At 50.4% G+C, this 27,853-nt stretch overlaps 1 protein-coding gene across 1 annotated transcript; it reads right to left on the bottom strand.

The window, feature by feature from the left end:
- Nucleotides 1-7,415: 7,415 nt before the first annotated feature.
- Nucleotides 7,416-23,606, bottom strand: LOC116955518 (serotriflin-like). The gene is made up of 6 exons (XM_076053273.1): nucleotides 23,380-23,606; nucleotides 20,304-20,394; nucleotides 18,281-18,426; nucleotides 14,999-15,090; nucleotides 13,096-13,184; nucleotides 7,416-8,183 (listed from the first exon to the last, which is right to left on the bottom strand). The coding sequence occupies exons 1-6, from the start codon at nucleotides 23,563-23,565 to the stop codon at nucleotides 8,044-8,046; spliced, it is 744 nt and encodes a 247-aa protein (XP_075909388.1). The 5' UTR covers nucleotides 23,566-23,606; the 3' UTR covers nucleotides 7,416-8,043.
- Nucleotides 23,607-27,853: the final 4,247 nt, after the last annotated feature.

Raw genomic sequence — 27,853 nt, 5'->3', positions numbered from 1 at the left:
ATAGTGTGTATGTGTGCATAGTGTGTATGTGTGCATGGTGTGTGTGCTTGGTGTGTGTGTGCAGTATGTGTGTGCATAGTGTGTGTGTGTATGGTGTGTGTGTGCATCGTGTGTGTGTGTGCAGTATGTGTGTGTGTGCATGGTGTGTGAGTGCATGGTGTGTGTGTGCATAGTGTGTGTGCATGGTGTGTGAGTGCATGGTGTGTGTGTGCATAGTGTGTGTGTGCATGGTGTGTGAGTGCATGGTGTGTGTGTGCATGGTATGTGTGTGCATGGTGTCTGTGTGTGCATGGTGTGTGTGTGTGCATGGTGTGTGTGTGTGTGCATGGTGTGTGTGTGTGCATGGTGTGTGTGTGCATGGTGTGCGTGCATAGAGTGTGTGCATGGTGTGTGTGTGTGTGCATGGTATGTGTGTGCATGGTGTGTGTGTGCATGGTGTGCGTGCATAGAGTGTGTATGTGTGCATGGTGTGTGTGTGTGCATGGTGTGTGTGTGTGTGCATTGTGTGCGTGCATAGTGTGTGTATGTGTGCATGATGTGTGTGTGTGCATGGTGTGTGTGCATGGTGTGTGTGTGTGCATGGTGTGTGTGCATAGTGTGTGTGTGTGCATGGTGTATGTGTGACTGGTGTGTGTGTGTGCATGGTGTGTGTGCATGGTGTGCGTGCATAGTGTGTGTGTGCATGGTGTGTGTGCATTGTGTGTGTGCATGGTGTGCGTGCATAGTGTGTGTATGTGTGCATGGTGTGTGTATGTGTGCATGGTGTGTGTGTGTGTGCATGGTGTGTGTATTTGTACATGGTGTGTGTGCATTGTGTGTGTGTGCATGGTGTGTGTGTGTGCATGGTGTGTGTGTGCATGGTGTGTGTGTACATGGTGTGTGTATGTGTGCATGGTGTGTGTATGTGTGCATGGTGTGTGTGTGTGCATGGTGTGTGTGTGCATGGTGTGTGTGTATGTGCATGGTGTGTGTGTGCATGGTGTGTGTATGTGTGCATGGTGTGTGTGTGTGTGTGCATGGTGTGCGTGTGTCCATGGTGTGTGTATATTGGGAGCGGTAATGTCGCGGTTTGAGCGCCGCGCTCACGGCCAACACCGGTGACGATTATCTGAACCGGTCCTCATCCTCCCCTAGGTCGAGTACCTGGTGCGGTGTGTAACACTGGGGAGACAAAGGTGGCCCGGAGTGGTTCTGGCCACCTACCTCATTGTGTGACATGCCGGCCTTCATAGGTGCTCGCTAACAGCGCTTTCCCCAAGAGGCTGTTAAAGCTATACGGGGGATCTTTGTCTTTGGAGTGTGGGTGAGTGCGCAGACGATTACTATAGTACTATACTGCCTTCAACGTTTATGAACGAATGGGTGTTTAAGGTTAGCGATTTGACGTATTATCTGGCTGTATAGCAAAAATGAAAAAAATACTTTACTATGCAAGTAAAAATAATGTGCGTGTTTTAATATTAACGTGTGTTTTTTGTTTGTTATTTTAGAGCCCCTTTTTAATATATGCTACAGGCCCCCCGCACTAGCTTCGTCCGGCACTGGTGGAGAGTATCGCGTAACGCGGCGGTTTTCATTGCACTGCCGGAAGGCCCCCAGGTGGCCTTCAGTGCGGCCTTCAGGTGGCCTTCAGTGCGGCCTTCAGGTGGCCTTCAGTGCGGCCTCCAGGTGGCCTTTAGTGCGGCCTCCAGGTGGCCTTTGGTGCGGCCTCCAGGTGGCCTTCATTGCGGCCTCCAGGTGGCCTTTAGTGCGGCCTCCAGGTGGCCTATAGTGCGGCCTCCAGGTGGCCTATAGTGCGGCCTCCAGATGGCCTATAGTGCGGCCTCCAGGTGGCCTATAGTGCGGCCTCCAGATGGCCTATAGTGCGGCCTCCAGGTGGCCTATAGTGCGGCCTCCAGATGGCCTTTAGTGCGGCCTCCAGGTGGCCTATAGTGCGGCCTCCAGGTGGCCTTTAGTGCGGCCTCCAGGTGGCCTTTAGTGCGGCCTCCAGATGGCCTTTAGTGCGGCCTCCAGGTGGCCTTTAGTGCGGCCTCCAGGTGGCCTTTAGTGCAGCCTCCAGGTGGCCTATAGTGCGGCCTCCAGGTGGCCTTTAGTGCGGCCTCCAGGTGGCCTTTAGTGCGGCCTCCAGATGACCTTTAGTGCGGCCTCCAGGTGGCCTATAGAGCGGCCTCCAGGTGGCCTTTAGTGCGGCCTCCAGATGGCCTTTAGTGCGGCCTCCAGGTGGCCTATAGTGCGGCCTCCAGGTGGCCTTCAGTGCGGCCTTCAGGTGGCCTTTAGTGCCGCCTCCAGGTGGCCTTTAGTGCGGCCTCCAGGTGGCCTATAGTGCGGCCTCCAGGTGGCCTATAGTGCGGCCTCCAGGTGGCCTTTAGTGCGGCCTCCAGGTGGCCTTTAGTGCGGCCTCCAGGTGGCCTATAGTGCGGCCTCCAGGTGGCCTATAGTGCGGCCTCCAGGTGGCCTTTAGTGCGGCCTCCAGATGGCCTATAGTGCGGCCTCCAGGTGGCCTTTAGTGCGGCCTCCAGATGGCCTTTAGTGCGGCCTCCAGGTGGCCTATAGTGCGGCCTCCAGATGGCCTATAGTGCGGCCTCCAGGTGGCCTATAGTGCGGCCTCCAGGTGGCCTTTAGTGCGGCCTCCAGGTGGCCTATAGTGCGGCCTCCAGATGGCCTATAGTGCGGCCTCCAGGTGGCCTATAGTGCGGCCTCCAGATGGCCTATAGTGCGGCTTCCAGGTGGCCTATAGTGCGGCCTCCAGGTGGCCTTTGGTGCGGCCTCCAGGTGGCCTTCAGTGCGGCCTCCAGGTGGCCTTTAGTGCGGCCTCCAGGTGGCCTATAGTGCGGCCTCCAGGTGGCCTTTAGTGCGGCCTCCAGGTGGCCTATAGTGCGGCCTCCAGGTGGCCTTTAGTGCGGCCTCCAGGTGGCCTATAGTGCGGCCTCCAGGTGGCCTTCAGTGCGGCCTTCAGGTGGCCTTTAGTGCCGCCTCCAGGTGGCCTTTAGTGCGGCCTCCAAGTGGCCTTTAGTGCGGCCTCCAGATGGCCTTTAGTGCGGCCTCCAGGTGGCCTATAGTGCGGCCTCCAGGTGGCCTATAGTGCGGCCTCCAGGTGGCCTATAGTGCGGCCTCCAGGTGGCCTTTAGTGCGGCCTCCAGGTGGCCTATAGTGCGGCCTCCAGGTGGCCTTTAGTGCGGCCTCCAGGTGGCCTATAGTGCGGCCTCCAGGTGGCCTTTAGTGCGGCCTCCAGGTGGCCTATAGTGCGGCCTCCAGGTGGCCTATAGTGCGGCCTCCAGGTGGCCTATAGTGCGGCCTCCAGATGGCCTATAGTGCGGCCTCCAGGTGGCCTATAGTGCCGCCTCCGACAGTCACACAAACGGGAAAACCACCCCCAATGGTGGTGCCGAATCGGGCATAGTGGCCGCTCACTGGAAATGAGTGAAGAGCACTGGGGGCAGGCCCGGTAGTGATGGACGTGAACCAAGGCCATAGCCATGGAGTCAACATTGGGGGGGAACAAATCTTCCAGGGGGTCTGGGGGGTCGTCGTCCCCCCCCCCCTCCCCCCAGAAAAAAAATCTAAATTTGAAAACGAATTTCCTGCCTAAAATATTTCAAAAATTCACTAACACATGTGATTGACTTTTTATTTATTTTTTTACAATAATGTCTAATAGTGTATTGTATTACATTGCTCTGTTTTTTCTTTTTGACCTTTTCTTGTTTCATTGTATGTAATGGCAGAGATTACGAATTAATAAAGTGCAACCATAATCACAATCATATAAACAGAAATCTACTTCATAGCAATATATTGGGGGGGGGACATTTTGAGCATATTTGAATATTGGGGGGGGGGGGTGTGTGTCCCCCCCCACCCCCCAAATTATATTATAATTACGGCCTTGACGTGTACCACATTTCTCTTACCCGTGTCTTGTAGCGGTCAGCCTCGAGCCATTGCATTCGTCTCAAGCTAAACTCGGACCCACGTCTCACAGAGGAGGTGCCCGTGCTCATACAGCAAACAGCGGCGAGGCAAGCGTTGTCTTTCAGGCAAGCCGGATTGCTGATGAGACGCTAAATGTCGAAATAGGTGCCGAGTTTGATTTGCGTTGGATCAATACTGCCGATGAAGATGCACTCATAGAAGGCCATGCCGCTGATGAGATGTATACAATAAACGTTTGTTTTATTGTATGCATCTCGTATGTGTAATTATATTGTGGAGAGACACGCACGTGCGAAGGAGATGAATTCTGATTTAAAGCTTTCGTGACTGCAGGGATTCATATTCTTGGTTCTTTCGGTAAAGTCACGAAGAAGGGAAACAAAAAAATATTTTATAAAAAAAAACGATTTTATTGTTTCCCTTCTACGTGACTTTACCGAAAGAACCAAGAATATGAATTACTTCCTTATTTTGTTACTTGTGACACAGCAGTTGCGGTTGGGCATTTGTCCACAAGAGGGCGACCCACACTAACCCTGGACTCTCACCCAGAGATCCATACACAGAGACCCACAGACTCACACAGAGACACACAGACTCACACAGTGACACTCACACATGAGACCCACGGACCCACACAGTGACTCACACTCACACAGAGACCCACAGACTCACACAGTGACTCACACTCACACAGAGACCCACAGGCTCACACAGAGACCCACAGACTCACACAGTGACTCACACTCACACATGAGACCCACGGACCCACACAGTGACTCACACTCACACAGAGACCCACAGACTCACACAGTGACTCACACTCACACAGAGACCCACAGACTCACACAGTGACTCACTCTCACACAGAGTACCACAGACTCACACAGAGACCCACAAACTCACACAGTGACTCACACTCACACAGAGACCCACAGAGACCCACAGACTCACACAGTGACTCACACTCACACAGAGACCCACAGACTCACACAGTGACTCACACTCACACAGAGACCCACAGACTCACACAGAGACCCACAGACTCACACAGTGACTCACACTCACACAGAGACCCACAGACTCACACAGAGACCCACAGACTCACACAGTGACTCATACTCACACAGAGACCCACGGACTCACACAGTGACTCACACTCACACAGAGACCCACAGACTCACACAGAGACCCACAGACTCACACAGTGACTCACACTCACACAGAGACCCACAGACTCACACAGAGACCCACAGACTCACACAGTGACTCACACTCACACAGAGACCCACGGACTCACACAGAGACCCACAGACTCACACAGTGACTCACACTCACACAGAGACCCGCAGACTCACACAGAGACCCACAGACTCACACAGTGACTCACACTCACACAGAGACCCACAGACTCACACAGAGACCCACAGACTCACACAGTGACTCACACTCACACAGAGACCCACAGACTCACACAGAGACCCACAGACTCACACAGTGACTCATACTCACACAGAGACCCACGGACTCACACAGTGACTCACACTCACACAGAGACCCACAGACTCACACAGAGACCCACAGACTCACACAGTGACTCACACTCACACAGAGACCCACAGACTCACACAGAGACCCACAGACTCACACAGTGACTCACACTCACACAGAGACCCACGGACTCACACAGAGACCCACAGACTCACACAGTGACTCACACTCACACAGAGACCCGCAGACTCACACAGAGATCCACAGACTCACACAGTGACTCACAGACTCACACAGTGACTAACACTCACACAGAGACCCACAGACTCACACAGAGACCTAGAGACTCACACAGAGACCCACAGACTCACACAGAGACCTAGAGACTCACACAGAGACCCACAGACTCACACAGAGACCTAGAGACTCACACAGAGACACACAGACTCACACACTAACCCACAGGCTCACACAGATTCAAATACTGTACTCACACAGAGACTCATAAACTCACACACAGACTCAGAGGCTCACACAGAGACCCATAAACTCACACAGATTCAAATACTGTACTCACATAGAGACCCAGAAACTCACACACAGTCTCATGCGAGGCCCACACGGAGACCCATAAACTCACACAGAGACTCATGAACTCACACACATTCACCCAGAGCAGTAGCGTGACCCTCACTGACAGTGGAGGAGGCTTCATCCATCAGCGGAGTCCGCTAACGTAGACGAAGACAAACATCCCCTGGGGCAAAGTTGACGCACCCATACAGATACTCGGTTCAGGCTGAGTCGACCTAGAGAGGGCCCACCATCGGTTCAGATATACGTCCCGTGTTGCGTGGCCATGAGTGGACATCGCAAGGTCATCTGAGAGGTGGTGGCGACTTGACGAGGCCTTCATCCAGCAGTGGATAGGCCATGGCTGATGGTGACGATGGGGATGATGAATCGCCATCGTCACAATCAACAATTACCTTCCCACGTGTTGTCGTCTTTTTTTACTCGCGCGATGGACACTGCTGTTGTCCTCCACACACATGCGGGATCTTCCCCCAATGCATTCCAAGTCTCCTACTACTGGCGTCGAGCGCCACGTTACTCTTAACCCCCTTTCACAAAGGCAAAGATGCCCCGTGTAGCCTTTAACAGAATTGTTGTAGCAAGTGCTGTTAGAGCCCAGGAAGGCCGAGCACGACACGGAAGGGGTGGGGTGGCAAAACACCACGCCCCGGCCGCCTTTGTCTCCCCAGTGGCGATGTTTACACGCTGCCGCACCGGGTACTCATTGAAGGCCGAGTGCGCTAACCATTGCGCCACCGCTCCACGTCACACGCGCGTTCCCCACACATCGCGACGCGACAGGTCGTTCCGTGGTCGGTGTGTACATCTAAACATCTTTGATGCGGCTTCCTTTTCATTGTTTTTTTATGCGGATGAATAAAAAGTCGTACGCAATGTAAGAGATAGTATATGAAGCGTTAATATAAAGTGGTCATAACAGAGACATAAGTGGAATAACTATTGCTCCTTCCGCGAATGGGTTGCCACCTGTCCGGTTTGGATTGTCATCTGCAGTTCGGGTAGCAGGAATTGATGATCATCACTCTACAGCCACACACTCCACTACCCAGCCATACACTCCACTACCCAGCCACACACTCCTCTACCCAGCCACACACTCCACTACCCAGCCACACGCTCCATTACCCAGCCACACACTCCACTACCCAGCCACACACTCAACTACCCAGCCACACTCTCCACTATCCAGTCACACACTCCACTACCCAGCCACACACTCCACTACCCAGCCACACACTCCACTATCCACACACACACTCCACTACCCAGCCACACACTCCACTACCCAGCCACACGCTCCACTACCCAGCCACACACTCCACTACCCAGCCACACGCTCCACTACCCAGCCACACACTCCACTACCCAGCCACACACTCCACTACCCAGCCACACGCTCCACTACCCAGCCACACACTCCACTACCCAGCCACACACACCACTACCCAGCAACACACTCCACTACCCAGCCACACACTCCACTACCCAGCCACACACTCCACTATCCAGCCATACACTCCACTACCCAGCCATACACTCAATTATCCAGGCAAACACTCTGGAAATAACAATTATCGTGCCAACGGGTACATTACAAATCTGTCTACGTGACTTTACCGAAAGACCCAAAAAACATGAATACATTACAAATGTTTTATCATCATGATTATTGTCTGTACCGAGATCTGGCAAACTCCGGTGTTGAACTTTCTGACAGTTCTAACAACAGGTCCTGGTGCTAACTGAGAAACGTCTTTTTGGCCTGCAGTACACAAGGTGGCAGCCCTTCTTGTAACCTTGACCCCAACCGAACCGTGCTGAGATTCGCAAATTCACCAATTATTCTTATAACGTTCGTCAAAACAAAACAAAAAACCACGTGCCGACTGACGCGACCACCACCACCCCCCCCCAAAAAACTCTCGCGCTGCGGTGAAGGGCTCGGCGTTGCGTCGATCGTCGATTGCGACGATTTTAACGCCACCGCCGCCGCCACCGCCCGCGCAAGTCGCCCTTCGTTGCTCAGTGGATCTTGCCGTCGCAGTAGCACGAGGCAGGGCAGTTCTTCTGGATCACCTTGCCGCTCGTGCTGTTGCTGCAGCCGTAGGTCGCCTTCATCTGGGCGCAGGTTGAGTAGTAGTCGGTGAACATGCAGGGGTTGACTGCGGGCGGCAGGGCAAGGCAAAGCGAGGCGGCGGTGTGAGCCACCGACGGCGGGTTGCTGGTGGCGACCGACAATGTTTGTGCATGCAGCGCGTTGAACTTCTTTCGTGCCGTACGTAGCCAAACGAGCTAATCGCTTGATGGAAAGCAACACGAAGCAGGCGGGTTTCCTTGATTCATCCAGAACTGCGCGCGAACATTTGCACCCGCTCACCCCACGCGCTCACCGGGGAAATCAGTCGCCTCTATTATTAATAGACGCTTTTTTATTATCTCACTCTGTCTGTTGTATCCTCAAATCTTGTAACTCATTTTAAACCCACTTCACAATGTGGTATCCGACTGCAAACTTGGTATAATTATGTCATACTGATGACAATACTATATTCTATCATTAAAAATAAAAAAAATAAAAAAAAATTCATGTTATGTTTCGGCTTGGGTCTAATTGTCCACGCTCAACTCACGTTGGCTGCAATTGACCACGGCCCCCTTACGTTGTGGCAAGCTTCGGGGCCACTTTCCTGGAGTCTTCAAAGTTCTTCCACCAGTACGGTACATTTCATTAAAGCGTGTTTTTTAAAAAAAAGTATTCTTAAATATTACTTATTTTTGCTACTGCCGTGGTTGCTATCCCCGTGAACTTCACTCACCGAGGCCTTCTGCCCGTGTTTGAGGACTCTGTCTGTACCGCACTGACTGGCTCATCCAAACGGTGTTCAACCACCATCACCACCAATTCCAGTCACGGTCCGTGACTGGAATTGGCCAAATCTGGCAATGCAGCTGGACACTGCTGCCGTGCAAAGTCTTTGCAGGGTGAGGTTTTCCTGGGTAAATAGTCGGCACCATCATCATAACCATCATCACCATCGTCATCATCGTCATCGTCATCACAAACCGTGCCCAATCATTGTTAATATTTAACACGCAGGAGGATTTCGCGACCAATATCATCCGTAATAGAGGTTTGTTTGGTTTAGATCGCGTAAATATATAAATGTGTCGTTAAAACCCGCCACCACCCGACACAGCCAACTAGTAAGGGTTGTCACGTAAACAGAACGTGGCCAATTCGTCACTAGTACAGCACTAGTGTATAGTGTAGTGTATAGTGTAGTGTATAGTGTAGTGTATAGTGTAGTGTATAGTGTAGAATACTAGTACAGCACTAGTGTATAGTGTAGTGTATAGTGTAGTGTATAGTGTAGAATACTACTACAGCACTAGTGTATAGTGTAGTGTATAGTGTAGAATACTAGTACAGCACTAGTGTATAGTGTAGTGTAAAGTGTAGTGTATAGAGTAGAATACTAGTACAGCACTAGTGTATAGTGTAGTGTATAGTGTAGTATACTAGTACAGCACTAGTGTATAGTGTAGTGTATAGTGTAGAATACTAGTACAGCACTAGTGTATAGTGTAGTGTATAGTGTAGTGTACTAGTACAGCACTAGTGTATAGTGTAGTGTATAGTGTAGTGTATAGTGTAGTATACTAGTACAGCACTAGTGTATAATGTAGTGTATAGTGTAGAATACTAGTACAGCACTAGTGTATAGTGTAGTGTATAGTGTAGTATACTAGTACAGCACTAGTGTATAGTGTAGTGTATAGTGTAGAATACTAGTACTAGTGTATAGTGTAGTGTATAGTGTAGTGTACTAGTACAGCACTAGTGTATAGTATAGTGTAGTGTATAGTGTAGTGTATAGTGTAGTGTATAGTGTAGTGTACTAGTACAGCACTAGTGTATAGTGTAGTGTATAGTGTAGTGTACTAGTACAGCACTAACCGGTTGTGTGTTGGAGAGCCAAGCCACAACATTTACAATCCGAGCACGACGTTTCGCCAGTAATTACAACCAGCTTCATCAGGCGCCAGCCAGATTTGTGGAGAGGCCCACCTGTCTCGTTCCTTATATAGAGGCGTGGATGTGGTGACCACGCTTCTGCGCTCTTGAGTCAACGCACATTAGGCACGCGCATTATACTGTGTAGGAACCTCCTGGTTACACCACCAGCCCACAGGGGATTATTGTGTCCGTCCGTCCATCGTGCATCCAAAAACGGGAGGGGTGGGGCTGGGTGGAGAGGGGAGGGTGGGGAGGGGCTGGGTGGGGAGGGTGGGGAGGGGCTGGGTGGGGGGTAGGAGGGGTGGGGCTGGGTGGGGAGGGGCTGGTCACCCCGTGGTGCCCTTATAAAACTCAACGTTTAACCTACTCACGCCGGCTTGTGCCCGCCCTCACAGTCGTGCATATTGTGCGGAATACACCACGTGGTGGTGCCGCCGTTGTTGACCCTGGCCACTGACCGAGCAACCCAACGTTCCCACCAGCTCCTCCCTCCGCAGGAGAATGTGTTGCGTCACCCATTGATCTCGTCCTCCTTGTCCATTGTGAGTATTAAAATAGCCGTACCAGCGGTAATCCCATGGCTCTTTCTCAGGAGGGTCCCGCCACGCGAATTCCATTCATTCGTGGCACGGGGGTACGCAGACGCGGGGGGTTTAGGGCGCGTGCCCGGGTACAAACAGACACGGGGACAGCCATGAAGAAAGAGACGCACACGTGGAGAAAGACGAGCACCGAGGTCTAGAGTCGACACGTACGCGGAGACGGACGCGCAGAGAGACACACGCCCGACATAATTGTGTACGCCTCCAATAAAAGTTGGATCCCCCCGTGTATTCAACGCGTGTGTGATTTAACCTCTCCGTGTACACACGTGCAATGTATTTCAGGGCCGGATTATGACAATTCTGGGGCCCGAAGCTATGTCAAGCCGAAGACGCCTCCGTCGAGGAGTGCCTTCTATATTTTTTTCGTCACGTCGAAAGGCCTTCTTGTTTTATGCACAACTTCAAACGCCTCATTATTTTTTGCTTCGCGTTTAGGGGTACCCTCACAACGCGAGTCTCGAAGCTGTAGCTTGCTTCGCCCGTGCCTAATTCGGGCCCTGATTCATTGACGCAAACAAAAACAAAAACCCGGTTTACGTCAGGGGTTTTCGTTCCTGAAAGGTACGAAGGCGGATATCGAAGATGTCGTAAATCGAAGCGATTCACAGGGTAGGTGGTGCTGGTGCTGGTGGTGGAAGCGAAGGCTGAGAGGCGACGGATAACGAGAAAGAACTGTGGGTTGAAGCGACGCAAAATCGGGGCAGCGGCGTCGGTAATTGATTACAGTGACGGCGTGTTTGCGAAACGAGGTCAAATGGGGGAGACGTAAACGGGGGGGAGGGGGGTGTTTTTGACTTAAAACTTTCGTGACTGCAGGAATTCATATTCTTTGGTTCTTTCGGTAAAGTCACGTAGATATAAAAAAAAAATAAAGTTAATAAAAATATCACGGCGTTATTTTTTTTATTATTATTCTTTTTCTATCTACGTGACGTTACCGAAAGGAACAAAGAATATGTTAATGGGGGAGTTGCTGTGTCGACGGCAAAGCTCTGTCACCCGGCATCTATGGGGGACGGAGGGTGCCGATTAATCCGATCTGAGAGTCAAACATTTCCCGAGCGCGTGCAACTTTTCAAGAGAGAAACTGCGCCTACAATGTTTCTAGGGTTGGCTGTGGCGAAGCAGTGGGGCCCCCATTGAGCACACAGTGGGTGCAATTCCGCCTGTACAGAGACCGCCGCCGGCACCACCACTCGCCAGCAGCAGCAGCAGCAGCGACCTGCAGCCCCCGTTGACGACGACTCCGGCTCCACCAGAAGCGAACGGCAAGATGCCGGAAGGCTGGCGGGATTTATTGTCGACGGATACGTGAAGGAAGGTTCCTGTTTTTGCCACCTACGACAGACGCCGGTCAACGGAGCATTCCGAATTGTAAAGGGTGCCACGGTGGCTATGAGATGTTAACTACCTCGCCTGGTATGCAGGAGGTCGTGGGTTCGATCCCAATCCTAACGCCTGCTGCTGTATATTTGGAGTGTCCGTGTCTAATCTCTCATCATCATCACGGTGGCTATGAGATGTTAACTACCTCGCCTGGTATGCAGGAGGTCGTGGGTTCGATCCCAACCCTGACGTCTGCTGCTGTATATTTGGAGTTTGCGTGTCTCTCTCTCTCTCATCATCATCACGGTGGTTAGGAGATGTTAACTACCTCGCCTGGTCTACAGGAGGTCATGGGTTCGATCCAAATCCTAACGCCTGCTGCTGTATATTTGGAGTTTGCGTGTCTCTTTCTTTCCCCGTGGTCGCCAGGATTTTATCTGGGCCCTCCGTTTTTTTCCCTCCACGTTTAGAATCGCTGTACGTTGAAACTATTTGACTCCTGCTATAAATGTCCACGTGATCATAAGCCACTTCGGTGAGCTATCATTTGTGGCCAGGTCACACTTACAGCTCAGTGGGCCTTTAGGGCCGTCCATAAATGACGTCACGCTATTTTGGACGATTTTTGACCCCCCCCTTCGTCACACGGCGTCACAAAAAGTCAAACCCCGCCCCTCAAATATGACGTCACACAGCTCTGCCCCCCCCCAAAAAATAAAACATGCTTCAAATCGCTTTAAACTATTGTCATTGTAGTGCGTATTGAAGGTGGCGCTGCACTCTGATGTTGTAGTAGAAAACATTTATTAAAAAGTCTATTACATTAAGTAGAACGTGTTGTCTATATTTATTTACGTGACGTCACATTTCTCAAACCCCTTCTCCTTCGTCACACATCGTCACACAAATGTCTGACCCCCCCCCCCCCCCCCCTCTAGGTGCGTGACGTCATTTATGGACGGCCCCTTTCCCTAGCAAAAGAAAAAAGAAAAATTTAGAAAACTGCGGACAACAGGGGCTTTTCGCGCACTTTTGCTCGCGAGGGCACGAAACGTCTACCACTGCGACTGCCGCCGTGCCCACCCGGCCGCTCGAGGCACGCACGCGTGCCCTCGGAGAACTCACCGCACAGCTTGTTGACGCAGCTCTTGGGGCAGGAGGTGCAGGCGCTCCCCTTGTCGTACGGCCGGAAGACACGCGTGTTCAGGTTTCCGCTGGGAGGGGCGACAGCAAGGGCAGGCGACGTCTCGCTCTCGGGGCAAAACGTCGACGACGACAGAAAACAGGGCAGCCACGCGCGCGGCTCTGGCTGGGGGTCTTTACACGTGGTTGCTGGGGTGGGGAGGGGTCTTACATGAACCCGTTCGCATTCTGAGACATCTGCGTGTTGCCGCGTGGGTGTCCCGTTCGCCTGCTGAATTCCCAGAAAACTCAAGCGGTTTCTGCGTAAAACTTATTCAGAGACAAGCGTAGCGCCGTTGGTTTTTATGAAGACGTCGCACTCACTGCAGGGAACCGTAGCGACATGACCACCACACTCTACGATAGCTGGCACCTAACTGTGCCACACGCCTTCTCGCATGGCCTTGTGGGAGCCTCGGTAGCGAGAAAGTTTTGTTTAACTTTTGCTTTTCTTTTGATTCCGTTTCGATGTCGTGCACATACGTCATCGAAACTGAATCGGAAGAAAAACTTATGACGTACAGGGAAATTATTCCGTTTAAATTTGCATTTTTTTATGATGACGGTATTAACCATAATACTGTCATAAACTTATACAGTTAGCAACTAAAACCGTCATAAACTAATGCTCAGTTTAACACGTAGGCTTTCGCGACGAATATTATTCATAATACACGTTTTTGGGTTAGATCGCGTTATTTATAAACGTGTCGTAACCCTCCACCACCCGACACGGCCAATCAGCAAAAAAAGTGTCACATTGACAAAAGACAATTAGTTCACTACTTTAGCCCACCGGTGTGTTGCAGAGTGAATCCGCAACATTTACAATTTTTGAGTACGACGTTTCGCTGGTAATTACATCCAGCATCATCGGGCAATTCGCCAGAATGGTGAGGCCCTCCACTTGCTCCCGGTCTCAAATAGAGCAGCAGCAGGGTGACGTCATCATTAACTCATGCTCCCATCAATACTGCCATACCGTCATAATACCATCGCCAAGTAATATTGTCATCAACTATGTACTGTAATACCGTCATCATAACACCATCATGATACCATCAATTATCCCCGTTAATTATAATACCGTCATCACTCTAATACTGTAATCAACTACGTCCTGTAATACTGTCATAATCAATACCGTCATCAACTTACACCATTTGGGCGAAATGGACACCGCTAATATGAATCTAGACGTGATCACTGGTGCTAAATGCCGAGAAAAAGGGCCATCTTAAAGGTCAGACACCACTCCGGCAACGTCTCCGAGTGTACCAACTCAACATTGAGGAAGTCTCAAGGCCGAATTTTGACCTCCTGGCCAGAAACCGAGGAGAATGAAGCCCTCCCGGCACGGCCAGCAACACCATCAGCAACAGACCTCGACATTGGCATCTACAGCTGCCGAACAACAGCATTGCTGCTGCCGTCACGCGCAAGAGAGTGGGGAGTAGAGCCAGGGTCGTCTCATCTCTGCTCCACCTGTCGCAATTCCCTCCCATCGTCTCATTTTCATTAAAAAAAAACTCTGCCGAATTCAATAAAAGTGTCGCGACTTTCAGAATCACGATATTTATTTATCCTGGAGGAATCCGATGAGCTATAAAGCTCTTTCGCGCAGATGTCCAGTCGTGCTGTTTCGTTTGCTGGCCACTTGACGCCTTTGGTTCTTTGGACACTTGCGCCAAACAGCTGATTTGTAAAATCTTGATTTGAAGCTTTCGTGACTGCAGGAATCCATACTCTTTGGTTCTTTCGGTAAAGTCCACGTAGTAGGTATAAAATAAAATAAATCACAATCATTACTGAGTGGGGTAACGATGGATGTGCGGGCGTTGCTTACGCTGGACAGTAGTGGCAAACGTAGAAGTACTTCTTAGCAGTGGCGCAGAAGTTGACGGAGCATCCGATCTGGAAGGAACTGTACCACACCAGCTGCAATAACAAACAACAACCGACATTCGCCACTAAGTGGCTGCGACATCACCACAGCGCTTGCGCCAGGCTAAGTGCACGTTGAGGCCGTCACGTTAATTGTTGAAGGCTCTCCCTGCCGGCAGAAGGTCACGGGACAGATCCAGGTGCCGTGGGTCGACTCCTTTGCCAGCTTAGGCGCAGGAGGAGGTCACCGGTACAGACCCAGGTGCCGTGGATTGACAAACTGAGATGACTAGCAGTTCCATCACCTGTGCCCCCTAAAGGTGCACGCGTTCGGCGTTTTATATATATATATATCACAGGCGTGGGTTACGTGTTATAATGGTGCGTACGTTCTGCGTTATAATAGGCACACGTTCTGCGTAACAACAGTGTGTGTGTTGATGCGTAACAACAGTGTGTGTGTTCGTGCGTAACAACAGGGTGTGTGTTCGTGTGTAACAACTGTGTGTTTTAAATTTTGATTTAAAGCTTTCGTGACTGCAGTAATTCATATTCTTAGTTTGTTCGGTAAAGTCACGTTGAAGGGAAACAACAAAATAATAAAATATATATAAAACAATAAAAAAATTCTCACGACGTTTCGACCATAACTCAAACGGTCGTCTTCAGGTGTGTTGGTTTGCATAAATGTATTTTTAAACGGCGCATTTACGTATTTATAAAAAAAAACGTTAGCGCCACGCGCAACGATTTGGCAGTTTATTTAGGACTAGTCCATCTATATTCTGAAAAGAGGAGGGGGGAGACGAAATTTTTTATAATGTATGCTGTCTGAAAGCCACTGTAAGCGTGAACAATCAATTAAGACCTGAAATTGTTTATCAAATCTTTCCAATGATTGCTAAGATAGAATCCATCTTCTCGGTTGAAATTGTCTCTGTGCTTGTATATGTGGATAGCCTCATGAACGAATCTCTCATGGAAGCCAGATGGCTTACAAAGAACCTCTGTCTTGGAAAAGTCAATGGCATGTGAGCCTACTGAATTAGAACAATGATCTGCCACGGCCGAGGTGTTGGTCCTACCGTGTTTAAGGTCTGCTTTGTGTTCACGAATGCGGTCCGAGACATGGCGTTTGGTTTCTCCAATGTAACTACTGCCACAGAGGCAACTTAGTTTGTAGACACCAGGGTATTGTATGTCCGGAATCACATCTTTTACAGACGGAACCAGATCACAGATTTTATGTAATGTGTTGATTCAACCGCATTAATTGATCAATCTAAACAGTTTTTGTTGAAACCTTCTGCTGCCAGGCCACCAAGATTATACGGCTTACCAAAAATACATAAAGTAGATACACCCCTTAGTCCCATAGTCTCTACTATCGGCTCCCCCACCTACAAACTAGCTCGTTTTTTGTCTGAAATCCTGCGTCCTTTCACTGGAAAGACCACCTCTGCGGTACAAAATTCTACTCACCTGGTATCGACAATCAAGGGTATTTCCCTGTCCCCAGACGACCTGCTTGTCAGTTTTGATGTAGTTTCCTTATTCACCAAGGTTCCTGTACCTGACACCATTGCAATCATTGAAGACTTGGTTCATCAAGGACTAAACACTGAGGTACCCCCCCTGGTGAGACACTGTTTAACCAATACATACTTCACTTGGAATGGAACTTTCTACAAACAAACTGAGGGCACCCCAATGGGCTCCCCCCTTTCTCCAGTTATAGCTAACATTTTCATGGAGAAATTTGAGACTGACGCCATCCAGACTGCCACTCTGCGCCCAACCTTATGGAAGAGGTACGTGGATGACACTTTTGTCATCTGGCCACATGGCCGGCCTGCTCTAGACCAATTCTTCGACCACATCAATTCCATACACCCAGCCATCAGATTTACCATGGAAGTCGAAATACATGGCAAGATACCTTTTTTGGATGTCCTAATTAAAAAGAGACCTGATGGCTCAATGAGCCACTCTGTCTACAGGAAAGCTACCCATACGGATGCTTATCTGAAACCGGATTCCCACCACCATCCATCACAGAAGAATTCTCTCATCAAGACTCTGTATCATAGAGCCCAATGCATATCCGACCAGGAACACATAAGCAGTGAACTCAAACACGTACACCAAGCTCTTAGGGCTAATGGTTACTCCGACTATACAATCCGCAAAGCTATCACTCAAACCATGAAGAAGAACCCTCTTGAGGAGCCTTTCAAAACCATCACTTTACCCTACATTGCAGGGATCACAAAAAAGATCTCCAAAATCTTGAATAAACACAAGATCCAGGTCCGTTTCAACACATTACATAAAATCCGTGATCTGGTTCCGTCTGTAAAAGATGTGATTCCGGACATACAATACCCTGGTGTCTACAAACTAAGTTGCCTCTGTGGTAGTAGTTACATTGGAGAAACCAAACGCCATGTCTCGGACCGCATTCGTGAACACAAAGCAGACCTTAAACACGGTAGGACCAACACCTCGGCCGTGGCAGATCATTGTTCTAATTCAGTAGGCTCACATGCCATTGACTTTTCCAAGACAGAGGTTCTTTGTAAGCCATCTGGCTTCCATGAGAGATTCGTTCATGAGGCTATCCACATATACAAGCACAGAGACAATTTCAACCGAGAAGATGGATTCTATCTTAGCAATCATTGGAAAGATTTGATAAACGATTTCAGGTCTTAATTGATTGTTCACGCTTACAGTGGCTTTCAGACAGCATACATTATAACAAATTTCGTCTCCCCCCTCCTCTTTTCAGAATATAGATAGACTAGTCCTAAATAAACTGCCAAATCGTTGCGCGTGGCGCTAACGTTTTTTTTTATAAATAAGTAAATGCGCCGTTTAAAAATAAATTTATGCAAACCAACACACCTGAAGACGACCGTTTGAGTTATGGTCGAAACGTCGTGAGATTTTTTTATTGTTTTATATATATTTTATTATTTTGTTGTTTCCCTTCAACAGTGTGTGTGTTCGTGCGTAACAACAGTGCGTGTGTTCGTGCGTAACAATAGTGTGTGTGTGTTCGTGCGTAACAACAGTGTGTGTGTGTTCGTGCGTAACAACAGTGCGTGTGTTCGTGCGTAACAACACGTCACAATGGTGACGCATTCCGCGTGTGCCCCCAGCGGAAGAATGCGCGTGGCAGCCAAGGCGAGGAGTCACCGCGCGCTCCGCGTTGATCCGCCGCGAGCGAGGCGCCTCTCACCTGCGTGTAGTGCTCGACGCCGGCGCCCTGGCCGGCCTTGTCGTACACGAAGCCCGGCGCGGTCACCTCGTTGTACCACTCACCGATGACGTACTTCCAGGTGAAGGGGGCATTGCCGATGTAGAGGTTTTCGCCGCAGCCAAACACTGCGCGGGACAGGCTTCGTCTAATCACTGCGGGGCTGTCCAGTCGCATTGATTGTCGTCGTCGTCATCATCGTCGTCGTCATCATCGTCGTCATCATCGTCGTCGTCGTCATCATCGTCGTCATCATCGTCATCGGGGCAGCTGCCGTGCTTGTTAATGGTTAGCGCACCAGACTTGCAGCCCAATCTGCTCACAGGGGTTGGCTACTTCCTCAATCCTGCAATCATCACACTTATAACTACACATATACTAATACAAAGATCCCCCGTATAGCCTTAACAGACTTTCTTTTCGGGCAAGTGCTGTTAGCGAGCACCTATAAAGGCGGGCACGGCACACGAGGGGGTGGGTGGCCAACACCACGCCCGGCCGCCTTTGTCTCCCTAGTGGCGATGTTTACACACCGCACCAGCAACTCATTTGAGGCTGACTCGACCTAGGGGAGGCCCTGGACCGGTTCAGATAATCGTCACTGGGTGTTGGTCATGAGCGGGAATCGAACCCGGGTCGCCAGGTTCGTAGCGCAGCGTAGCGCTAACCGCTACACTCCCGCTCCCCCCCATCACACACACACACATAGACACACACATACACACGTACTCTCACATGTACACACGTACAGGAATTCTGCCACCGTGGTGTTATGGAGAGCACCACTGTGCTTGCAATCCGGAGGCCGCTAGCTCGATTGCCTATTTCCCAGCGCGGCAGGTGAAACAATGGGGACTGATTTCTTAAATCAATCCACTGCTGGCCTTCATCCAGCAGTGGATTAATCATGGTTTATGATAATTATTACAACAGATTTCGAGTCTTGGTGCTGATGATTTATATGGCAAGCCTTCGCTTAACGGACCCATAGGAGCAGATGCATTCCCGATAAGTGCCACGTTAAGCGAAAAACGCACTAGGCGAAAAATGTTTCCCCCATAAATAATGTAAGGAGGATACAGTTTGGGCGAGATACGATCTACTGCTATGCACACGCGGTGAGATGGTGGGATACGTAAACTGAGGGTAGACCTGTATCATTGTGCGCACTATCACCGTAAAAGTAGTTCGTCGTGGACCGCTCAGAAACCACGTTAGAACGGGTGTCGCGTTAGAACGAGCACGTGCCGCCTTTTAATGGTTCGCGCTTCTCGTTACAGCAACGGGCGCATTTCTGCGTTTGCGTGCAAAGTGTCCCAAAAAGGAAGAACCGCGTTGTAGCTAACACGCGTTGTTCGCGTGAACACCGCCACGCGTTAAGCGAGGATTTGCCGTAAATGAAAATAGTTATTTGCTTACGAAGTATGTTTTATTTATATCTTACCAGGCAAGGCCCACTAAACTATATAGCTCTTTTTCAGAAGCGACCTGGCCACAAATGATAGCTCAATGACGTGGCTTATCACGTGGACATGTATTAGCAGCCGACTACTCTGAACACATGTTTCTAAATGTGGAGGGGAAAACCAGAGGACCTGGAGAAGAATCCACACGACCACAGGAAGAGACACGCAAACTCCAAATATACAGCAGCAGGCGTCAGAGCCGGGATCGAACCCACGACCTCCTGCATACCAGGCGAGGTAGTTAACATCTCCTAGCCACCGTGATGATGCTGAGAGAGACACAAACTCCAAATATACAGCAGCAGGCGTCAGGGCCGGGATCGAACCCACGACCTCCTGTACACCAGGCGAGGTAGTTAACATCTCCTAGCCACTGTGATGATGATGAGAGAGAGAGACACGCAAACTCCAAATATACAGCAACAGGCGTCATGGCCGGGATCGAACCCACGACCTCCTGTATACCAGGCGAGGTAGTTAACATCTCCTAGCCACCGTGGCGCCCCAAAGTGAATGTAAGTGCAGCAATGGGGTCTCACCCGGAGTCTTGCGGTTGGCGGACGCGCTGTGGCCCAAAGCACAGGATTTGGCCCAGTTGAGGCTGTTGTTGGCAGCTTGCTTGTTCCATGACTTAAGGGAGACAATAAAAACCACACTGCCATTCTCACGGGTCGGCAAAACCTGCGGCTGCAGAGCCGCATGCGACCCTTTAAGGGCCCTGCTTCGTGACATTGTTCATGAAGGGCCCATCGGTATCTTATTCACCACGTGCATTGCGGCTCTTAAAAGATTTGAGGGGTTTTTTTGTTTAATGAATCCTACAAAAGAATGGATTTTCTTGTTGTTTTGGCTGCCGAGCCCTGTCCATGCTTCGTTCATCGTCTGGCCGATGTCCCCCCAAACACCTGGAATTGCATCACTTCAACAATGTCCTTGGTGAACTCTCCCCATCCAGATCGCGATGCGGAGCTGTGGAACTGCGGATTCTGCGTGATTAGCACGCTTTGACGTTGTGTTTGACACGTGTCCATCACGACTTCAACAACCGCTCTCAATCCACTTTGAATGTTTTTTTTTCAAAGCAATTTCTCCCAGCTGAGTTTGTTTAAGAGGAATTTTTTTTTATTCAATATTCATGTTTGTGCTGTGATTTCTAATCGGTTGTCGCTAGCCTCATGATTTATTTAGCTGTCTTTGCTCTGACTTCTATTCAGTTTAGTTGTGCCGCGTGTACATGCATGTTGAACTCCTTTCGCATCGTACAAGCCAACTGTGCCCAAATCAGAGGTGGTTGTTTTTACTCTGATTCCTATTTGCGTCATTGTTGTACTATAACAGTACAGTTACTTGTGTTTCTGTGTCACCTAGTTTTCTCATTTTGATAACATAGGTCACTCTAACTAACTAACTATTAATGAGCTAATTTCATTTTACCAGGTAAGGCCCACTGAGCTATCTAGCTCTTTTTTTTATAAGCAACGTGGCCACAGATAATAGTTCAACAAAGTAGCTTATCACGTGGCAACTTATAGCAGCCGAATACTCTAAACGCACGTTGGTTCTAAATGTGGAGGGAAAACCCGGCGAACCCGGAAGAACATTCACGCGACTATGGGGAGAGAGAGACACGCAAACTCCAAATATACAGAAGCATTCTTCAGGGTCGGAATCTAACCCAGGAACTCCTGTATACCAGGCGAGGTAGTTAACATCTCCTAGCCACCGTGATGATGATGAGAGAGAGAGACACGCAAACTCCAAATATACAGCAGGCGTCAGGGTCGGGATCAAACCCACGACCTCCTGTATACCAGGTGAGGGAGTTAACATTTCCAAGCCACGGTGGCGAGACGTTGACGGCTTATCCTGAACTCTTGAATTTCCACCCAGCTTAAATTTCCACCCAGCTTAACCAAAACAATGGTGAACCCTCGTGGACCAGCGTTATTTGAGGTGCATTCGCAGCTGCTCGATTAAATAAAAAATGTATCGTCGCTGATTGTACGGACTGAAGAACACCATCATATGGCCATTCGGGAGCACAAGCAAGAGGGTGATAGTGACACATGCATATAACAACCTTCATAATCATCTTCTGAAAGACTTAAAGGAGCCTCCAGGCCACGATTTAAAGCAAGTCTTTCTATGGTCTCTTGGGAGTTGAACAAAATAACGCTATATACTGTATTACTATATTTCCAATTTTTCCACGCAAAGCCCACTGAGCTATGCGGCTCTTTTTTTTAGAAACCTGGCCACAAATGAGAGCTCAACGAAGTGGCTAATGGTGGTCATTCATAGCAGCAGCCAAATACTCTAGACGCGTGATGTTGCTTTTTAAATGTGGTGGGGAAAAGCCGGGGGACCCGGAGAGAATTCCACGCAACGACGGGGAGAGAGACACGCACACTACAAATATGCAGCAGGTGTCAGGGTCGGGGTCGAACCCATGCGCGCCTGTATAGCAGACAAGTCACTTAACATCTCTCTACCGTGACGCCGAAGTAAAGTTGAACAACTCCCACAAGAACCTTCACTGAAGCGCCCTCGGGTCCCTCTTCTTCCGCTGAAGATTTCGTGGTGCCTCACACGCGGCGGTCGCTTCTGCCGTGGCCGGGGGGCGGCAGGGGGCGGCAGAGGTCCCATCACCTGTGGGGGTCCCACCACCTGTGGTGGTCCCACCATCTGTGGGGGTCCCACCATCTGTAGGGGTCCCACCATCTGTAGGGGTCCCACCATCTGTGGTGGGACCACCATCTGTGGGGGTCCCACCACCTGTGGTGGTCCCACCATCTGTGGGGGTCCCACCATCTGTGGTGGGACCACCATCTGTAGGGGTCCCACCATCTGTGGTGGGACCACCATCTGTGGGGGTCCCACCATCTGTGGTGGGACCACCATCTGTGGGGGTCCCACCACCTGTGGTGGTCCCACCATCTGTGGGGGTCCCACCATCTGTGGTGGTCCCACCATCTGTAGGGGTCCCACCATCTGTGGTGGGACCACCATCTGTGGGGGTCCCACCACCTGTGGTGGGACCACCATCTGTGGGGGTCCCACCATCTGTGGGGGTCCCACCATCTGTGGGGGTCCCACCACCTGTGGTGGGACCACCACAGGTGGTGGTCCCACCACCTGTGGTGGGACCACCATCTGTGGGGGTCCCACCATCTGTGGGGGTCCCACCATCTGTGGGGGTCCCACCATCTGTGGGGGTCCCACCACCTGTGGTGGGACCACCACCTGTGGTGGGACCACCACCTGTGGGGGTCCCACCATCTGTGGGGGTCCCACCACCTGTGGTGGTCCCACCATCTGTGGTGGTCCCACCATCTGTGGGGGTCCCACCATCTGTCGAGGTCCCACCACCTGTGGTGGGACCACCACCTGTGGGGGTCCCACCATCTGTGGTGCTCCCACCATCTGCAGCATGTTGCTGTGTGGGGGGGGGGTCCCTACCATCTGCAGCATGTTGCTGTGTGGGGGGGGGGTCCCTACCATCTGCAGCATGTTGTTGTGGGGGGGGGGTCCCTACCATCTGCAGCATGTTGTTGTGGGGGGGGGGGTCCCTACCATCTGCAGCATGTTGCTGTGTGGGGGGGGGGGGGTCCCTACCATCTGCAGCATGTTGCTGGCTGCTGGGCTCACGCCTCGACGCAGCTGGTTGTGAAGGTCCACGATGTTCTTCTGCACCGACGCCTGCGCGGTGCTCAGCGACGTCCACTTGGTCACCGTCACGGCGGCCGCGGCTGCCTGGGCGGGCGGCACCTCAGCGGCCAGCAGCACTCCCAGCGCCACCATCAGGGCGCAGCTGTGAACACGAAACAATGACAGAGGGCGCCACGGTGGCTAGGAGATGTTGACTACCTCGCCTGGTGCGCAGGAGGTCGTGGATTTGATCCCGACCCTGACGCCTGCTGCTATATATTTGGAGTTTGCGTGTCTCTCTCTCTCTCATCATCATCACGGCGGCTAGGAGATGTTAACTACCTCGCCTGGTGTGCAGGAGGTCGTGGGTTTGATCCCGACCCTGACGCCTGCTGCTGTATATTTGGAGTTTGCGTGTCTCTCTCTCTCTCATCATCATCACGGCGGCTAGGAGATGTTAACTACCTCGCCTGGTGTGCAGAAGGTCGTGGGTTTGATCCCGACCTTGACGCCTGCTGCTGTATATTTGGAGTTTGCGTGTCTCTCTCTCTCATCATCATCACGGTGGCTAGGAGATGTTAACTACCTCGCCTGGTGTGCAGAAGGTCGTGGGTTTGATCCCGACCCTGACGCCTGCTGCTGTATATTTGGAGTTTGCGTGTCTCTCTCTCTCATCATCATCACGGTGGCTAGGAGATGTTAACTACCTCGCGTGGTATACAGGAGATCGTGGGTTCGATCCCGATCTTGCCGCCTGCTGTATGTTTGGAGTCTGCGTGTCTCTCTCACTCCGTGGTCGCGTGGATTTTTCTCCGGTTTTTCCTTCCACATTTAGAATCAACATCACGCGTTTAGAGCATTTGACTGCTACACATTTCCACACCATAAGCCACATTGTTGAGCTTTCATTTGTGGCCAGGTCGCTTCTGAATAAAGCCCTATGCAGCTCAGTGGACCTTACCCAGTAAAGTAAACATAATTTCCCATATAGCCTTTAAAATACTGCCGGTGCAAGTGCTGTTAGCGAGTAGCACCTGTGAAGGCCGGCATAGTACATGAGAGCGAGTGGGTGAGACAGCACCTGCACGCCCAGGCCGCCTGTGTCTCCCCACCGACGATGTTTATACAACGCACCGGGCACTCGATTTAAGGCTGAGTCGACCTAGAGGGCATGCCCTGGAGCGGGAATCGAACTCGGGTTCGCCAGGTTCGCGGTGCAGCGGGCTGAACCGCTGCACCACCGCTCCCCACACGGTCACACACGCAGACAACGCGTTCCACGGCATGTACGTGCGTTGAACTTCTTTCGCGAGCGCACGTAGCCAACCGCGCTCATCGGAAAGTGCGGGGAGGGACGACGAAACGAAGCTCACAACAGAAGCAGCGATGCGAACGGAACATTTGCACGGCCCGCCGTGATTTTATTTGTGCGATTGAGACGCTTCTTAAAAATCGAACGATGATTCTGGTCGACCACGGGACGGTTCGAATGCATTATACGGCGACGTGGTGAAGGTCACACTAATGATCACTTTACCTGAACATCTTTCTCGAATGTAAGTCCGCGCGTAGCTGTTCTCCGCAGGAGATGACAAAACATCTCCATTGACCCAGGGCTTTTTAAAGAAATTGCTGACAATGCCCCCCCACCTTCCACACCAACCCCCCCCCCCCCCCCCCCCCACCACCACCACCACCGGGTCAGATAATGCCGATTTTCTTTTTTGAAAGACTGTTCCGAATGGTCTTAGCTCTTTCGGTAAAGTCACGTTTTATTGTTTCCCTTCAACGTGACTTTACCGAAAGAGCTAAGAATATGAATTACTGCAGTCACGAAAGCTTTAAATCAAAACTGTTCCGAATGTTCTGCCCATTGTCGTCTCTGGAAATGTCAAAAATAAATGGGACGGATCGCCGACAATGAGCAGGATACGATTTCGGGGTTTAACGCTTAATGCGTGGCCCTGCCATCTCCCGGTCTCACTCACGCCACCCTTTGTGACACTACCACCACCCCCACCTCCCCCGAGCACGCACGTACCCTGCTGCTGCAGCTACCACGCCTCGTGCGATTTCTTGTGGTCGTTGTTGTTGTTGTTTGATTCGCATCCCACTGGGATTTTCTTTGCACACAACGTTGGTGGTGTACGGTGATTTTTTTTTCAGGAATATTTTTGCTGGGTTTTTTTTGTCCATGGATTTTCTGTTTTGCACGGTCACACGTAGTCACTTTAAGATGTTTTTTCTTGCTCGTTTTTTTTTTGTTGCGGTTGCACCCGATTCAACAGCCGAATGGCTCACAGGGCTATACCAAAATAAATAAACTTTTCAAAAAAGGGTCGGTGGTGGCGCGGTGGTTCTAACTCTTGTGGCTCACGACAAGAAGGACCTGGGATCGATCTCCCCCCCCACCCCGACACGGGCGTCTATCTCTCTCTCTCCGTGTGTGGCATGGTCTCTCCTCCCCTGTACTGCTGAGCATGCAGTGCCGCATTAAGCAAGCGCGGTGCCTGTAGCGTTATGTTATAAAGGGGCCCGAAGTAAAATAAAACACGTAAATATTACAAACACGTACATTTTTTACTTGCACGGTAAAGTAATTGTACTTTTTCCATTTGCTATACAGCCAGATAATACGACAAATCGCTAAGCTTAAACACCCAGTCGTTCATACAAGTTGAAGGCGGTATAGTACTATAGTAATAGAGCAAGTGCAGAATCACTGAACCGGAATTGACATCTTGAAAGCATTTAGCGTGGGGCCCTTGAAAGTGCGGGGCCCGTAGCTACTACTACATATGCAGCTACTACACGTGTAGTAGCTACTACACACATGTAGTACACATGTAGTAGCTACTACACATGTAGTAGCTACTACACGTGTAGCAGCTACATGTGTAGTAGCTACTACACATGTAGCTACTACACATATGTAGCTACTACACATATGTAGCTACTACACGTGTAGATACTACACATGTTGTAGCTACTACGCACATGTAGCTACTACACGTGCAGCTACTACTACATGTAGCTACTACACATATGTAGCTACTACACATGCAGCTACTACACATGAAGTAGCTACTACACATATGTAGCTACTACACATGTAGCTACTTGTGCTACTAGGATCATCCGGCACTGAGAGTATGAGTATGTATGAGTGAGTGACCTCACAATCCTCCAAAACCGGATCTGGCCTACCGAGGAAGATCTGGTTCTCCTTGAATCGGATTCGGACGCTCGATGGAAGATGTTTGGGACACTTCCTCCATGAATGGAAAAATAACGAGATTTTAGTTTGTGACAGTGGTGCTGATGGTGGTGCCTCTCACTCCGTACAGCATCTCAGGATCGGACTGCCCCAATCGGATCATTCAACGGCGATCTGAAACAAATACAACCGGCTCCTCCTGAAGCAGCCGGATGGATATAAAATCTCGACGTGAATTTGTAATCTGTTGTAATCCCCCAAAGATGGCATACGAAACAAGACGAGTGAGTGAATGTGTGAGCCTGTATGAGTGACTGTGAGTGCGTGGAGTTTGTATTTTCTCTCTGCACCAGTGGCGATTATCTGAACTGGGCCTCCCCAAGGTCGATTCAGCCTAAATTGAGTACCTAGTGCGATGTGTAACAAACATTGCCACACTGGGGGAGACAAAGGCGGCCGGGCGTGGTGCTGGCCACCCACCCCCATTGTGTGCCGTTTCTGGCCTTCGTAGGTACTCGCTAAAATCACTTGCCCCAACAGTCTGCTAAGGCTTTACGGGGGGTCTTTGTCTTTTTAACTATAGTGTGGAGTGTCGTCATCCAGCAGTGGATGAACCACGGCTAATCATAGCTTCTATAGTGCAACATCTCAGGATGCGTTTACAGCAATGGAATAAAACGTGGGAAACACTCAATTGTGCGATAGTGTTTGTACAACAGCTGATATTGTTCATCATTGTGGACAGGCGAAGAGTTGAAAAGTCAAAAGCGTTTACAGGCCTGCAGGGCCAGTCGTGGACAATCCACATTACTATGGTATGGGCAAGTTCATCCATAGAACCATCATTGTTGATTTGAAGCTTTCGTGACTACACTTACGTGACTTTGCCGAAAGAACATTGTTGACTTTCCTACAAAATGGTAGTCATTTTATCTACCCTGGAAGGATGATAGTTTGAGCCAACCCCCCCCCCCCAAGCTTCGCATTGAAGCCAAATTCTCGACCGCGACGCCATCTGACCAGATCACTATCATGAAGAGTCAGTTGTCATGGCAGATAGCCAAATCAGAGGTTAGGGTTGGTGGTGGTGATGATGGTGGTGGTGGTGATCGTGCTGATAGTGATCTTGATGCCGCTGATGGTGTATATGATGGTATTGATGCTGTGCGTGATGGTGCTGATGTTGTTTAGTTGTTGGGGACAATGGTTGTGGTGAAAGTGGTG

The sequence above is a fragment of the Petromyzon marinus genome, chromosome 60 (assembly GCF_048934315.1).
Source record: "Petromyzon marinus isolate PM22_M1 ecotype Great Lakes invasive population chromosome 60, UKy_Petmar_22M1.pri1.0, whole genome shotgun sequence".
Taxonomy (NCBI): Eukaryota; Metazoa; Chordata; class Hyperoartia; order Petromyzontiformes; family Petromyzontidae; genus Petromyzon; species Petromyzon marinus.
Note: the sequence above shows the minus strand (reverse complement) of the source record. Positions and strands in the feature narration are given on the sequence as shown.

Coding starts and splice junctions, on each gene's coding strand:
- LOC116955518 (XM_076053273.1), bottom strand. CDS start 23,565: ATGGTGGCGCTGGGAGTGCTGCTGGCCGCTGAGGTGCCGCCCGCCCAG. Junction 15,091..18,280: donor GCGTCGAGCACTACACGCAG/GTGAGAGGCGCC, acceptor TTGTTATTGCAG/CTGGTGTGGTACAGTTCCTT. Junction 13,185..14,998: donor GTTTGCCACTACTGTCCAGC/GTAAGCAACGCC, acceptor CGCCCCTCCCAG/CGGAAACCTGAACACGCGTG.